Below are 16,324 nucleotides of genomic sequence, written 5' to 3'. Positions count from 1 at the left end.
AAAAAACCGTTGGTACGATGTTATAGCAAACCGGTCAAAAATACCAAGCTTAAAATACCGGTTTGCTGCATGAAATCCAGTTTAACCGACCGGTTTAAACCGGTTTTTAAAACACTGAATTAGATTATAAAGTTGTGTTCTTTGGAATTTGACCATTGAACCTTTGTAACTTTACATGTTAGCCCTCAAACTCTGGTTTCCTTTGAAATTTTGCCACCAAAGTTTCTTATCTTTACTTGTTTGCCTCTCATCTTTGTTAGCATAAACATTGGTCATAAAACATCTTGTCTTTTAACTTTGACTACAGTAAAGTTATTAAAACTTTTAAATTTTTTTACCATAATATATCGAAACAATACAGACTGAGTTCTTTTCGCATACCAACACACGAATAAATATACTCGTATAAATGAATAGGCAAACAACAAACTATCCATATTAATCTCTACCATACTCCACCCCACACTGGATCAAACCCACCTCAGATTCGCCATATTATTTCTCTCTCTCTCTATATATATATATACTATATCACATTACTGACACCTCACGAGCCTCTGTTACTTGCATTCTTCCTGGTTCCCTCCACTATATGTAGATACATACACACGCATATACACACACATAGTGTAGTGTATCTATCGGTTTATCTTTTTCAATAAATCTTGAAACAATGGTGGAGAAAAGCAATCTTTTTCTTGTTTTTGCTCTGTTTTTGGTGATCAGTGGCATCAATGGTGAAGACCCATATAGGCTTTTCACTTGGAAGGTCACTTATGGTGACATTTATCCAATGGGTGTTAAGCAACAGGTCTAGGTTCTATCTCTAACATCAAGATTTGTTTTGAGGGTTTCTTGAATTTGAATGAGGATTGTGTTGTTTTGCAGGGGATATTGATAAATGGGCAGTTTCCAGGACCAAAAAAAGTAAAAAAAAATAACTTTTCAAGAAACTTGGAATGCAATGTGTTGAATAATTTGTATGAACAATTCTAATCTGTTTTGCTGTTAAAGTTCTCAAGATTTGACTTCGTAACTTTAACTTTTGGAGCAAGGACACTCTAATGATTAGTTATTTGGTGTCATATTGACATTTGATTTCACTTGTGGTTTTGGAATATTTGATGCCCCCAAATTAACATGGTGAATGACCTTGATTTTTAAAAAAAAAATAAAAAAAGATTAATACTTTTGAGTTTCATGATTAGTTACAGCCCATTTCTTGATTCAAGATCAAAGTGATACCTTGATACAGAAAAGTTGTTTCCCTCTAAATTTGGTTGAATTCAAATTAAAACTTAACCTTAATAAATTCTTATAGATCCAAACACAAGGAAATTAGGAATTTTAGACTGAGATCTCCTTGAAAGCTGTTCTAAAAATAATATTTATTAGGAGTATTAAATAGTGTTGTTTGTACTAAGGTACAAAAGGGAGTGGGCTTAAGCTCTTGGTCTCATGCATATATCTGCTAGAGATCTCATGACAATTTATATTTGTTTAGATGTATTATTTTTATGAACATGGAACATGCTAATTGCAACCATTTAATGATATTTACAAATAAAAAGCTGGCAGTTGTTGCATCATTGGCCCATGCCTTATCTTGCATCTTAGGGGGTGTTTGGTACAGAGAATGGAATTGTAGAGAAATGAAATAGAGAAATGGAATTGCAGAGAAAGGGAATTGGTCTGGAGAATGAGAATTGACTGTTCTGTTTGGTAGTACAGAGATTTCAGTAGAGAAATATAGCTGAGAATCATTTCTCTTGTTTGGTACATAGGAAATAAACAGAGAATTATATCAACTTTATCATTAGCACAAGTATTTTTTTCATAACAAATATTTATTAAAAAATAAAAAACATATAAAAAGATGCATGTTTCCAACCAAAATATGCATTGATCAAACCAATTCACATACAAAACATAGTTTTTAAGCAAAAAACATCAACCATAGTTAAAACCAATTCACATACAAAACATACTTCAACCATACACAACTATCCCGTTGAACCATCGGTATACAACTCGACCATCTCAATTTTCTCTTCTATTGTCAACGCAAGAAAAGAACGTCCTAGATCCACATCTTTACCAATCAAATGAGCTGCTTTGAACCGTTTTTCCGTAGTGATACCTGGTAAAGCTTTCAACTCATCACTAACCTTTTCATAGATTTCACGAGCCTCCATACCTTCTTTGCTAAGTTGTTCACCCACCATCTCCCCAAATCGAAGCAAAACTTCCTTGATATCTTTGCAAGACTCTCGATATATCTCATCTGCATCCGTGCTTCTACCTCTTTTGCGCTTGCTTGTTACACTTCCTGTTTGTCCTTCAGATCTATCAACATTTGGAACGGCTTCATCAACAAAATCAAAGTCTTCAATATCAACAGGTGAGCTTTTTTGCGTCTCTTGAACAACATCTTCTTCTCCAAGGTCAACTGCTTTACTACCAGTAGCTCTATCCTTACCGAATATGGTACACAATTTGTCATAGAAAGGAAATGACTTGTCACGAAAATTCACAGCACCTTTGTGAGACTACAAGACAATTACAAATAAATTAGACTAAAATTTTAAAATCTAAAAAATATATTTTTAGAATATACCTTCACGTATTCATTCCAAACACTATCATCGGCAATAATACAACATTTTTGTTCATCCCAACCAAACCCACTTGTACGCACCATATCATATACAATGCTAAAGTGTGTCTTCCATGTCTTAATCCTAGACTTTATATGTGGTTCTGCTTTGAGGCCAGAGTTAGGAAGACTTACATCTAGCAATTGTTGAACACCATTTAAATAACCTGGTTTGAATCCATTGTCAGCACCAGCATACTTTCCGGATGCATGTATCTCCATTAATGCATCAATTAGCTTTGCATCTTCATCATTTGTCCAGGTATGCTTGCTCCGAGTAACTCCTCTCACTATATTTGAATCTGCCATGTCTACGTACAAATGCATAATTATACAATTAAAAATCATAATTCATGTAACTACAAATACAAATATAACAAGAAACATTAATAAGAAACAAATAAAGTGCATAAATAAACATTAATAAGAAACATCCTTGGTTCTATAAATAAAAAATACATAATTGTCAAACATAATTAAGAAACATTGTTGGCACGCTGCGCACGCATCGCAGTCCAACTATTAAACATTTCATTAGCAAGAAGGTCTCTACGATCGGTCCATTCTTGTGAGGGCTCGACATAGAAATAACATTGTCATGGTCATTTGCAGGTTGTGTGTGATTTACTGGGATTTCGTTATCAAGAGGGTCCTCACTCATTGTTGTTCTCATTGTTGTTCGTATGAAATTGTGCAATAAACAACAAGCAATGATGATACGTGGCATGGACTCTATGGGATGATATGAGTTATCACGCAAAATAGCCCATCTATCTTTAATCATTCCGAAACATCTTTCTATAACATTCCTGGCCGATGAATGTCTCATATTAAAGAACTCCTTAGCATTCGTAGGAGGACGAGACCAATCGTTAAGATGATAACGTTGACCTCGATATGGAGTTAAAAATCCTTCACCATTTGTATAACCGGCATCACAAAGGTAGTATGTTCCTACAATTAACCATAAACTCTATGTTAATTATCATACTTAAATATATGTGTATTCTTTGAAAATTGTCTATCACATACCCGGAGTTATTTTAAGACCATTGGGTCTACTGATTGCATCACGCAAAACTCTACTATCAGCTGCAGAACCCTCCCATCCCGCTAAGACATACGTAAATAAAAGGTCTCTCGTACATACTCCGAGTACGTTAGTACAAATCTGCCATTTTCTTGTCCTATAAAGTTTTCTATCAATAATAGAGACTTTAACTTTAATGTATGTTCCATCTAATGCTCTTAAGCAACCCTGAGTTAAAAGAAAACATTACTTACTAATTTATGTTAGCAAAAAATATCTTTAATAAAAAATGTGTTTGACTAACCTTAAACCATTTCCATCTTTCATCAGTTTCATTATCTGGCACGGGTGACTTGTAGAGTTCTTTGTGTAATCGACATATAGCATTTAAGACTAACTTGAAATACCGACTTATAGTTTCCCCGGACCGATGAAATCTGTTGACTAGTATCCTATTCTTTGCATTATGAGCAAGGGTATGTAAAAACATAGCAACTTGCTCATCGACTAGCATGTTTTTACTATTCTTTAGTCCCCCTCTAGTTTCTAGCATATCAGTAAGTGTTGTAAATGCATGTATATTCATTCTTATGTTAACAACACTCGTAACATCACTTTCATAAACCATCCTCACCATGTTTTCACGCCTATTATGGTAACTCATTAAATATTTTGTACGTAAAGTCATTGACTCAATCGACCGACGCAAATGATAAGTACCATCCACCAACGAGTCGTAACATAAATGACATAAAATGCACCTATGGCAACTATTCTTTGTCTGGAAGGTGATCTTGCCATCTACACATAAAAATATAAGAAAATTCAAGAAAAACAAATAACTCCAAAATATAATCCAAATATTAGCAACAAAGTGATCATGAAAGCAAGAAAAATGATTACAGGCTACTTTATTCACTGACTTGCTGAATGTTGTTTAATTGCCAATGTTTACATCACTACTTTATTTTTGATGAAATTGAACATCCAAGTTTCCATGTGAGTTACAAGTCAATGTTATACAAGATCCCTAAGGTTTCCATGTGAGTTACAAGTCAATTTCTAGATAAAAATGGTGTAAAAAGTGATGATTTGTTGATATGTAGAAATCTGAGTTTTTTGGTCAGATTTGAGTTTGTAAATATAGATTTATTTATCAACAAAACAATTGAAATAAATTATGAAAATATTTTCACAGAAACTTCAACATCTCTAGGTGTTTATATATTTTTCTCAAATTTTTAAAGTATGCATAAGGTTTTCAACTAAAATGCTAATTATCAAAGGTATCTAAAACTTACTGTTCAGAGTTTGTAAATGTCAAAATTTCTCAAAAATTGACTACTCAGGATTTGCATACAAGGCCAATTGGGAAATATTCTAGACACTTAAAATGTTCATTAGAAAGAGGAATGAAAGTCTAAAACTTCAAAAACAAGAGAGTTATGCTCTTTAGAAGTGGACCTAAAATCTGTCAGTCAAAAACAGATTTGACCTTCGGTTTTATTTTTCACGTTTGGGTAATCAAAACTTCTCTAAAAATTACGAAACCAGTGGGGTTTGAAACTAGACTCTTTGAACTTAATGTTAGACTCAAGAAACGATCAATTTGCATCTGTTATGATCAAAATATTGTTTGAACAAAACAACATTACAGATTTCATCAGCAACAGCATTCAAGCAACTCATGTAAACATTCAATTTATCGGTTCCAACATTCAACCTAGCATCTAAATATCATTCTAACATAAAATTCATGATTCAAACTCATCAATTTCATACCATATAATGTTCAGTTCCCAACCTAGACATCAAAGATTTCATCAAGAGTCGAATTAAACATAAACCATTGAAATCTAACATATCTAAATCGATTACCAACAACATACAAACATCCCACGATAACAATCGACATCAGCAGCTGAGTTTGGATCGAGGTTTAGGTCTGGTCGAGCATAAGAAAGTCGAAAAAATGAAAGTTTCATACCTAGAATCGTTGGAATCGAAGCAAGGATCGCGAATACGAACTCGGTTCTTGGATTGGAGATGATTTGTGGGTGATTAGAGGCTGCAAGTCGATCGAACAGCAGTGAGAGGCTTGAGAGAGTGAGGCTAAGAAATGAAACCCTAGAAATCCAATTCTCCGCTTTTTTTAGGGAAACAAAATCAGAGAAATGGAAATGGTTTATTTCCATTTCTCACCTCTTTCTTTCATAAACAAACAAAAAAATTCTTTTCAATTCCATTTCTCACCCCCTTAGATCTTGGGAATTATTTTTTGTTTTTTGTTTTCAAAAGGTCACCCCTTTTAATAGAGGAGTATTAAATAATACTTGCATATTTTGTAGGGACAATATATGTGAATACTCATGTGACATTATTATGTTAGATTTTATAATAATAATAATAATAATAATAATAATGCACAAGTCACTAAACTTATTTTTTCAGGAATGGACTACAACACAGAAGAAACTCATCGCAAGATGGTACTTATGGTACAACTTGTCCAATCCCACCTGGCAAGAATTTCACATACATGCTTCAAGCCAAGGATCAGATTGGTAGCTTCTTTTACTTCCCTTCACTTGGCATGCAGAAGGCGGCTGGAGGCTACGGTGGCATTAAAATCTACAGCCGCCCACGCATTCCAGTCCCGTTTCCTTTCCCTGCTGGAGATCACACGGTTCTTGCCGGGGATTGGTACAAAAAAGGCCACCAGGTTAGTTAGCTAGTTTAATTAGCTTTGCATAATATTTGAAATTGAATTAGTTTGACTGATTAATTAATGTGTTTGGTGTTTGTAGAGATTAAGACACATATTGGACATGGGCAAGAGCATTTCTAATCCTGATGGACTTATCATCAACGGGCGTGGCTGGAACGGTTACACCTTTGATGTCGAACAAGGGAAAACATACCGGTTCAGAATATCAGACGTCGGGTTGCAGACATCTATCAACTTTAGGATTCAAGGACATAAAATGAAACTTGTGGAAGTGGAAGGATCACACACGGTCCAGAACACCTACGATTCGCTTGATCTCCACGTTGGACAGTCGGCTTCCGTGTTGGTCACTGCCAACCAGCAAGTCAAAGATTACTACGTTGTCGTGTCTTCACGCTTCACCCGTCATGTGCTCACAACCACCGCTGTTCTCCACTACAAGAACTCTAGAATTGGGGTCTCGGGCCCTCCCCCTGGTGGCCCCACCACACAGATTGCCTGGTCCCTGATGCAGGCTCGAACATTGAGATGGAACCTTACTGCAAGCGGGCCTAGACCGAACCCGCAAGGCTCGTATCATTACAGTCTGATCAAGCCTAGCCGGACCATCATGCTATCCAATTCGGCTCCTTGGATTAATGGAAAGCAAAGATACGCGGTCAACGGTGTGTCGTTTTTTCCTGGAGACTCTCCTTTGAAGCTAGCTGATTATTTCAACATTGGTGGAGTGTTTAGTGTCGGAAGCATCCCCGACAAATCGTCCAATGGAAACAACGCGTACCTTGCAACCTCTGTAATGCATGCTGATTTCAGGTCTTTTGCTGAGATCGTGTTCCAAAACTGGGAGGATACCGTTCAGTCATGGCATATAGACGGGTACTCGTTCTTTGTGGTCGGGATGGATGGCGGACAGTGGACATCAGCAAGCAGAAACCGCTACAATTTGAGAGATACGGTTGCCTGTAGTACTGTTCAGGTAAAAACTGATTCTGCTTATGTAATACTGTAATAGTTAGCAGTGTATTTAGTCACATGACACTAAAACCGAGATGATGTGTTTTTATAGGTGTACCCGAAGGCATGGACATCAATCTATATCGCGCTGGACAACGTGGGGATGTGGAACATACGGTCGGAGAATTGGGTGAGGCAGTATTTGGGACAACAGTTCTATCTTCAGGTGTACTCGCCTGCACATTCGTGGAGGGATGAGTTGCCAATCCCAAAGAACGCGCTACTATGTGGGCGTGCTAAAGGGCATCACACGAGACCACTATGAGACTAAATAGCGATTCGGTTTGTCACGAGAGGGTGGCAACTACTTGTTTCGGTTTTTTACGGCTGATTAATTTTGTTCATTGCAGCATTATTAATTGTTGACTTCATTATGTCTTTGGTTGTTTTCTTAGATTGTTATTCAACAAATGGTTCATTTACTATGTACCAGTTGTACAAATAAATATATAAATGATAATTTGTTGGGTTTAATTAACATGTATAATTAACCCAACATTTCAAAAGCACTCTCTTGTTACATCATGCATAACAAGTTTTGATGATTGATATAGATTTACAATAAACTACTTTGATAACATGCTAGTAATGGAATGAAGAGCATTTGAGGACATACACATAGAGCTATTGAAATCTAACCTTGACAGTAAATACAGATTTTATGGGCAAATCTTGATCTTCATTTTTTTTCTTGGACAATAATCCTTTGCCCACTGCACAGGGTATGACCATGATAAAAACCAAAGATATAAAACACGATTAACAAATAAAGCGTACAAAGACCATTGCCTGAAACTCTTAACTCTCTAAGAAATGGTATTAGCGAACGGCATTTTGGGAACGGCATCTGGCTAATCAGTGTTTCCACTTCTTGTTAGACGTAATGCTTCCTCGTTTTAAATAAAATATTTAAATATAAATTCCAAAAGAAATATAGACAATAATTACAATTGTATGTGCTATAGTACCTACGTTGACCACTAACACTAGTAACAAAAAAATCATCACTTTTTACTACACTCTGTAGTTACCCCTTAAAGGAACTAGTGACCATTTAAGTCGATCATTAAAAAGCTGTAAACAAACAGAAAATATACAAAGAGGGAATGTACAAAGTTGATATTTCAAAATATGCTTAAAGATTTACAAATTTACTACTCACCTTGGTTAATTAAAAAATCGAAGATTTACAAATATGCTGAAGTAATGTCTTCTCCCGCGGTTGATAAGAAGAAGTTAACTTGTGCAGCGCTGCATTCAAGGCATTGGCTTATCATTATCAACATTCAAGCCTACTTCTGCAATTGGAAAAGTAATGAATATAACAATAATAATTAACGTGTTAAATGTGATTACATATTACACAATTACCAAATTACAATAATTTAATTGTAAAGTTAAAGTGCACAACATCAGTTAGGAGTGAGAAGTTTACCAGCACTAACATTAAACTTGTTCGATCTATATGTTGATGTACACAAAATTCCTCCCACTTTTAAGTAAAGATCATTCGGCCACTTTATTCTTCTAACATCCAGAGCCGGAAATTGATAATACAAAACAAGCATGAATTAATATATACTAAAGTCAGCATCAAGCATGCAAGCATCTATGAGAAAAAATCAATTCATGTTAAAGGATTAGATTACTTCATATCATATTATGATCAAAGTTATATAAGATCATGGATACTAAATAACGAAAAATTCTTATGAAGTCAGCGGCCCAAAGGTCGCAGTTTTTATCAAGGTTTGAATTTACAACAGTTATCTCAATAACAAACGTTTTGAAAGTAAAAACATCTTAGAAATGCAACTTAAACAAGGTTTCACAGCCTCTTCGATCACGAGGTTTCTAGAGATAAGGCCTAATTCTGTTAATCTCACTAAAATCAACAGAAATATATACTCTTCAATGAAGCTTTCATTTTCTATCTCCTAACTGATTAATGTACAAAGACTTCCACATAATCATATCAATAATTCCTAATTAATTTATAGCAAGACTATATATGATGGCAAAAAGGTACCGATCGAGTTGAACTTGTGTACGTTCTCACTAAATCTAAAGCACCTTGACTGACACTATACCTAGCAACACTAGCTTACAAAAAAAAAAAAAAAAAAACCATGAGAAACAAACAAGCAAGCCAGCTTACATTTTTGAAAGAAAGCATGCAAGATCCTTCCTTAATGCTTCTGTGACACAAACATACGCATCCTCCATTTTAGAGATACACATACATTTGGTGAAGGTCCTGAAACATCGGAGGACTTGTCTTATAGGTGTGTGTATATATACAATATTAATATATATTACATAACAATAAATTAGTGCTTATAATACCTGCCTCTTCTTCCTTTGAGTTGAGCAATATATATATATATATATATATAATATCTGCCATGCATGCATGCCTTTATATAGCTAATTAAGCATCAAGTGACCGTTGAGACTAGGAGAGAAATCAGCCAGCTTAATTCCCACTAATTCAGCCATCCATGCCTCCTTCTTTAATTAAATATAAAACAGCAGGCCATAGGTCAAATCAAGGTAAACTTTGAAATTTTGAAAATTTTCCATGTAAAGGTTTTCATGATGAATAAATGACTCTTTTTAAATAAGAATATCTGTTATGATAGTCTATTAACTAATATTTTATTGAAATTAGTTTTCACTTATGAAACAAGGTTGACGTTTTTAAACTATATATTAATTAAGCCAAATCATATAAAGGTCTAAGATTAGACCATATAAATGAAATGGATTTTGAGACCTATTATGACCAAGTATCAAAGAATCAAAAGGAATGATAAGATGAATATATAGGCCCCATCTTTTACAAGTTTTATTCTTTCAAATTATGGATGTCTACCCACCTTTAAAAAGTCAAAAAATATTTACAACAGAATAATTCAAATCCTTTAAACGTTTTTTGATCATATAAGGTAATGATAAAATGCTCAGGCGGCTATATACATGTGTGTCTGGAACTCTGGATCTTTATATAAATGGTATGTACTAGCACGCACATTGCAACCAATGGGGTTGGTGGTCCATTGGCAAAGACAAAACCTTTAAAACACCAAGGGGTTGGGGGAGTTCTTGGGTTCAACTCTCCCATATAACATAAATTCGCCGTAAACAAAGTAGGCATACTGCATTGACGTTAACCTTTGAAATGAAACGGCCCCTAAAAGGTTTTTGTCTGCATGTTTAGTTCACATGAGATAGGAGGGGTTGGTGCCCTACTAAGTTGCTAAACACCAATGGTGTTGTGTGTTAATGGGTTATATGAAAATTCTTTTGAGACGGTTAACTTTATTTACCAACATTAGCTGATGTATTTTTTTGAATACTTGTATTTTTTTGAAAGTATTCAGGTAATCAAGGACAGGGATGTAGACAAGGTAAATGTTTGTGGAATATAAGATTCCTAGACATATTTCGTATGTGATGGCTTGGGTCCTTTGTAACTTAATCCTTGTAAACTTGTTTTAAAAAGAATTTTGTAAAAAATAAAGGTATTTAAGTCCATGTTGTATAAATTAAATATTAATTCAAACATTTTCCGCCGCGTAACTTGACTTTGTTAAATTGACAAAACCGACACCAACGTTGATCATACGTCCAGGCTTCTGAGGTCGAGTGTGTTAGTTCTCCCAGATATTTTTACCACATTTCTAGAATAACCCCCACTTTCTTCCGGATGTTTTTATACTTTTTGGTGCGAATCAAGTCGATGAACTCGTGAAATGCCGGGACAACTTCGTCCAGCCTTATACTATAAATAATATAAGTCATTAACCTATTTATTGTGATATGTAAACTAAAAGTAATACAAACATTATAATCATTCAATTTTTTCTTAATTAAAAAAATACAGATTAAATCCTTTTGATTGACATATTCTTAATTAATTTACCAAAATCATTGAACATTTCCATTCTTTTAAACTAGAACTTGATTTTGGGATAACTGTCAAGTATAATTTTTCATTAACACAAAATATAGAAGTTGCATATCTAATTGTAATGACTAATTAGTTTACTCTTAATATCCAATTGAAATTACTTATAACATCAAAATAAACATAAAATTATGATTGTTATGAGGATATGCTTATTTTCATTAAAGAAAAAACAAAGACTATAGTAATAACATAAAAATAAACAGAAACAAATTTGAAGCGACAATTTAAATTAATGAAGGGTCACTAACCCACCGGATCGTCTCTATTCCACTCTTAAAAAAAATCTATTGTAAGAAAAGACTCTTACCCAATTAAAACCTCAAATGAAATTTTAACCCAAGTTCTCTCTTTGTTAACTAAAAAAGAGTCTAAATAAGTTTATAATAATAAATAAATGAAGTGTATGACATTGATCCCACTAGCCCTTATCGGGCTCACCATTTCTCAACACCACTCACCAACGATGGGGTTCGATTTGCCACCAGAAGCCCTCCTCCACCCACTCGTTTTTACCCAACCCACCAACCATTTCTTTTTTTTAATATTTTTAAAACTTTTTTAATAATATATTTAATTTACATACAAGAATCAATCTCATCCAGATTAGTTTCTCCTCACTAACGAACCAGACTTCACTAGTAAGTCCATTTTAATCCATTTCCCTTCTTTTATCAGTTTATCTATATGCGTGTGGTCTAAATTGCTTATTTGTTGTGTTAAAGATCTGCAATTCCATGAAAAGATTGTGTGTTTGTTCATTTGGGGATTAACCCTTTTACAGATTTGTTGAAAAGATTGTATCTTTTTTTTTATCACATTTCATTGAGGCATTTTGTCGAACACTTGAGCTGCAATTTTATTAGATCAAAATGTGATGAGTTATGGACGATGGATTGGTGTAAAAAAGTTAACTGATTGATTTATTAGCTCTTCATGCTGAGACTTTGTTTGATTCTAGAATAGTTTGTTGATTAATATCTGTATACTTCAAGATTCATTTTACAAAGTTTGCATCTTTATGTGATGGTTCTTGATCACACTCAAAATCTGCCTTTTGAAATTAGTTTAAGGTTGTTAAAATATATTTATTTGTTTCTGAAGCACAAAAAAGAATGAGGGGAGGACTATGGCAACTAGGTCAGTCAATCACCCGTCGGCTCGGTCAATCTGATAAGAAAACCATTGCCCGTAGATGCTACGCCTCAGAGGCGGACCTCAAGAAAACCGTCCTGTATGATTTCCACGTTGCCCATGGTGGAAAGATGGTTCCTTTTGCTGGTTGGAGCATGCCAATCCAGTACAAAGATTCAATCATGGAATCCACTTTGAACTGCAGGGAAAACGGGAGTCTTTTTGATGTTTCGCATATGTGCGGGCTAAGCCTTAAAGGAAAAGACTGCATTCCGTTTCTTGAAAAACTCGTGATTGCGGATGTGGCGGGACTTGCTCCTGGTACCGGTTCACTGACTGTTTTCACAAACGAGAAGGGTGGAGCCATCGATGATTCTGTCATCACTAAAGTGACCGATGAGCACATTTATCTTGTTGTTAACGCGGGCTGTAGAGATAAAGATTTGGCTCATATCGAAGAACATATGAAGGCTTTTAAAGCCAAAGGTGGAGATGTTAGTTGGCACATTTATGATGAAAGATCCCTTCTGGCCCTCCAGGTTAGTAATTACAATCAAAACAGAATAAAAAAAAGTGTTCTTTTAAAGAAAAATGAAATCTTTTTCATTGGCAAGTTGATTAGCTTGGTAATGAACCTGTTGTGGTGTATATTTTGTATTCCATTTTGGTTTCGTTGTGTAGGGTCCTCTTGCAGCACCAACTCTTCAGCACTTGACGAAAGAGGATTTGAGTAAATTGTACTTTGGGGAGTTCCGTATAATTGATATCCATGGTGCCAAATGTTTCCTAACTAGAACCGGGTACGCCCAATGTGACTAAAACTCTTAAGGAGTTAAAATCAAATAAGCAATTTAATTTTCTTTCAATAATAATACAGGTATACCGGTGAAGATGGATTTGAGATCTCGGTTCCCTCAGAAAACGCACTCGATCTTACAAAAGCGATTCTTGAAAAGTCGGAAGGGAAAGTACGGCTGACCGGTCTAGGGGCGCGTGACAGTCTTCGTCTTGAAGCGGGACTATGTCTTTATGGCAATGACATGGAGCAGCACACAACCCCTGTGGAGGCTGGACTTACTTGGGCCATTGGGAAGAGAAGACGGGCCGAAGGCGGTTTTCTTGGAGCTGATGTGATCCTCAAGCAAATTGCAGAGGGACCACCAATCAGGCGGGTTGGGCTTTTCTCTGCGGGCCCACCAGCCCGGAGTCACAGTGAGATTCAGAATGAGAATGGGGAGAACATTGGGGAGGTTACTAGCGGAGGGTTTAGTCCGTGCTTGAAGAAGAACATAGCCATGGGGTATGTTAAGTCCGGGTTGCATAAGCCAGGTACCAAAGTCAAGATTGTGGTCCGAGGGAAAACGTATGAAGGGTCGGTTACCAAAATGCCCTTCGTACCTGCAAAATATTACAAGCCAACATAAACTTTCTTTTGTACTTGAAAAATGTTTCAGTGTTCTAATGGCTTCTTTCTTTACATTTTACCTTGTTTTTGTTGAACTTGAATTCTGCAATCTTTGATTTTTTGTGGGTTTGGCCACTTTGAATGGAAGAGTGTGTGTTTTTAATGGTTGCATTTAGCAGCAAACACTTAATAATCAATTTAATCACAGAGGAAGTCAAAGTTTGACATTAATAAAAAGTCAACAGTTACAATTTGAATGCAAAATAGATACCATTCTATTTTTTTTTTATTTTTTTTTCTACACGACCAACTCACACACTTTCTATTTCTATCTTTTGTCTATTACGGAACTTGAACGCTCACCAATAAGAAACGATATTAGTGTGCAAATGGTTAAATCTGAATTTAGACTTTGGTGAAAGTTAAGAGTCAAAGTTAAAAGAGCACTGAAGACTATTGACAATTAAAGTCAACCTCATAGATATTGCCATATGAATAGCCTTTTCAATTAGGGGTGAGCAGAAAATCGAATTAACCGAATCGAAACCGAATTAACCGAAAAAACCCAACTGAAGCATTAACCGGCGGTTAATTTTTAGTTTTTTTGGAAAACCGAAATTTCGGTTTCGATTCGGTTATCCATTTTTAAAAAACCGGAAAAAACCGAACCGAACCGAACCGATTGATGATGATAAAGATTATCAAGATGATGAGAAATGAACTAAACTTTTAAGATAAATAAATAGATGATGAATGAAGATCGGAACTAAACTTTTAATGCTTTTTAATTTTATAAACTCTATTTAGCAACTTTGTATTCGTATAGTTCCCCGTAAAACGCGCCTATTTTTGTTTTTTGAATTCAATATATATGTGGTCTGTGGTACTCTAACACTTTCTTATACAAGCTTAAAATATGCATTTTCATTTTTTAATTTTTTTACAATGCCAACACATAGTTGAAAAAAACCGAAAATAACCGAACCGAAACCGAAATTAACCGAAAAACCGGAAAACCGAAAACCGAACGGTTTGCATATTCAAATAACCGATTACTTCGGTTTCGGTTTAGGTTTCGCCTAATAACCGAACCGAATCGTGCTCAGCCCTATTTTCAATTTTCAGACAATTTTACCAAGCACACTCTATCTACAATTTAATTCTTATTTTATTATGCTAATTTTATTTTGAGACTTTGGCATCATAATTATTTATTTAATAATAAGTCAAAAATCTTAAATAATATGTATTTTCTTATAAAAAAAATGTTTATACAGTTTGTGTTCTATACTATATACATAATAGATATGGATGTGTACTACATCATATACAAAAATAACATAGGGGTACCGTACAGTACCGAACCAAGCATTTTCAGTACCGGTATTGATAGCTATATTTTGATGATTTTCGGTATTAGTATTTACCCTAGACCACTACACCAATCCTTCTCGTTACAAGGATTAATATTTATTCAATTGTAAGTTAAAAATCTTAAATAATATGTATTTTCTGTATAAAATAAGTTGCATTTAAAATTTAGCAGTAGGTGTAGGTGTACACCTTCTTCATATTGAATTAATTAACTACTTGCCATAGACACAAACAAATACATCCCCAACTAATTGAGTCTGTACGTACTAGGTGTTGCCACATATTTAACTAGGTTTGATTTTTATATACACGTAACACGTTTTGATTTCTTTAGTGCTGTTCACATTCATCTAAGAATTAATTTTGTAAACTGTTTGGTTCAGGATGATGCATTTGCAAGAAACTCATGTCTAGCAAGTTTGACTGAATATTTACATGAACATAGACCAAAGTTAACTAATATCATTTAATGTTACTTTAGTACACTGCTTAGTCATATTTTTAATAAATTTATTTATTCAAACTAAAACTTCATATTACATTATTTTAGATAAACACAAATTTTGATTAATTTGACTCGTATTTAAGAAAAAAAAAATGTTCACTTTTTCACCAGGTGATGATTATTTATGAACATATTTACTATTAGTTATATGTGAAATGTGACATAGACATTAGTTATATGTGAACTTAGTTATAAGCGTCTAACAGGCATTTGGGCCTTTCACATATCACACCCGCTTCTATGTGCTACGGACTTGTGGTAGTGTGAAATGTGAAAGTGTGTTGGGTTGGCTTTTAATGCACGATTGATTTGTATATTTAATTAGAAGTTAAACCGAAAGGTTAAACTTTGCTTATTATGTATATTGGCAACATGTACATGAAAGTCTTCTGTAATTTTATAAATTTCCTGTCATTGTCTTCATCAAGTAATATAAATACTATTTATATTTGACCCGTAATTGTTAAGTCATACTAAATTTAATTGAATAGTAAAGTTAATTCACTTT

The 16,324-nt window shown here is 34.6% G+C and overlaps 1 protein-coding gene and 1 pseudogene across 2 annotated transcripts; both read left to right on the top strand.

Moving 5' to 3' along the window:
* The first annotated feature begins 646 nt into the window (after positions 1-646).
* Positions 647-7,785, top strand: LOC143612565 (L-ascorbate oxidase homolog; annotated as a pseudogene). Its single transcript, XR_013149964.1, has 6 exons — positions 647-811; positions 889-1,007; positions 1,448-1,453; positions 6,138-6,408; positions 6,494-7,390; positions 7,481-7,785. The product of XR_013149964.1 is annotated as an L-ascorbate oxidase homolog (transcript).
* A 4,722-nt stretch (positions 7,786-12,507) lies between these two features.
* LOC143612559 (aminomethyltransferase, mitochondrial) lies at positions 12,508-14,077 on the top strand. The gene is made up of 3 exons (XM_077086513.1): positions 12,508-13,071; positions 13,214-13,332; positions 13,410-14,077. Exons 1-3 carry the CDS (start codon positions 12,514-12,516, stop codon positions 13,954-13,956), a joined length of 1,224 nt encoding a protein of 407 aa, XP_076942628.1. The 5' UTR covers positions 12,508-12,513; the 3' UTR covers positions 13,957-14,077.
* Positions 14,078-16,324: the final 2,247 nt, after the last annotated feature.

This window comes from Bidens hawaiensis, unplaced genomic scaffold (genome assembly GCF_021521415.1).
Source record: "Bidens hawaiensis isolate Kalapana, Puna unplaced genomic scaffold, B.hawaiensis_p1.1 tig00002236_1, whole genome shotgun sequence".
In the NCBI taxonomy this organism is placed as follows: Eukaryota; Viridiplantae; Streptophyta; class Magnoliopsida; order Asterales; family Asteraceae; genus Bidens; species Bidens hawaiensis.
The sequence above is the reverse complement of the archived record's forward strand: the minus strand, read 5'-3'. Positions and strand labels throughout refer to the sequence as shown.

What these genes read in the sequence shown, in the direction of transcription:
- LOC143612559 (XM_077086513.1), top strand. Translation starts at nt 12,514, where the DNA reads ATGAGGGGAGGACTATGGCAACTAGGTCAGTCAATCACCCGTCGGCTC. An exon ending in GATCCCTTCTGGCCCTCCAG is followed by an intron (nt 13,072 to 13,213) that starts GTTAGTAATTAC and finishes TTCGTTGTGTAG; the next exon opens with GGTCCTCTTGCAGCACCAAC. An exon ending in TGTTTCCTAACTAGAACCGG is followed by an intron (nt 13,333 to 13,409) that starts GTACGCCCAATG and finishes ATAATAATACAG; the next exon opens with GTATACCGGTGAAGATGGAT.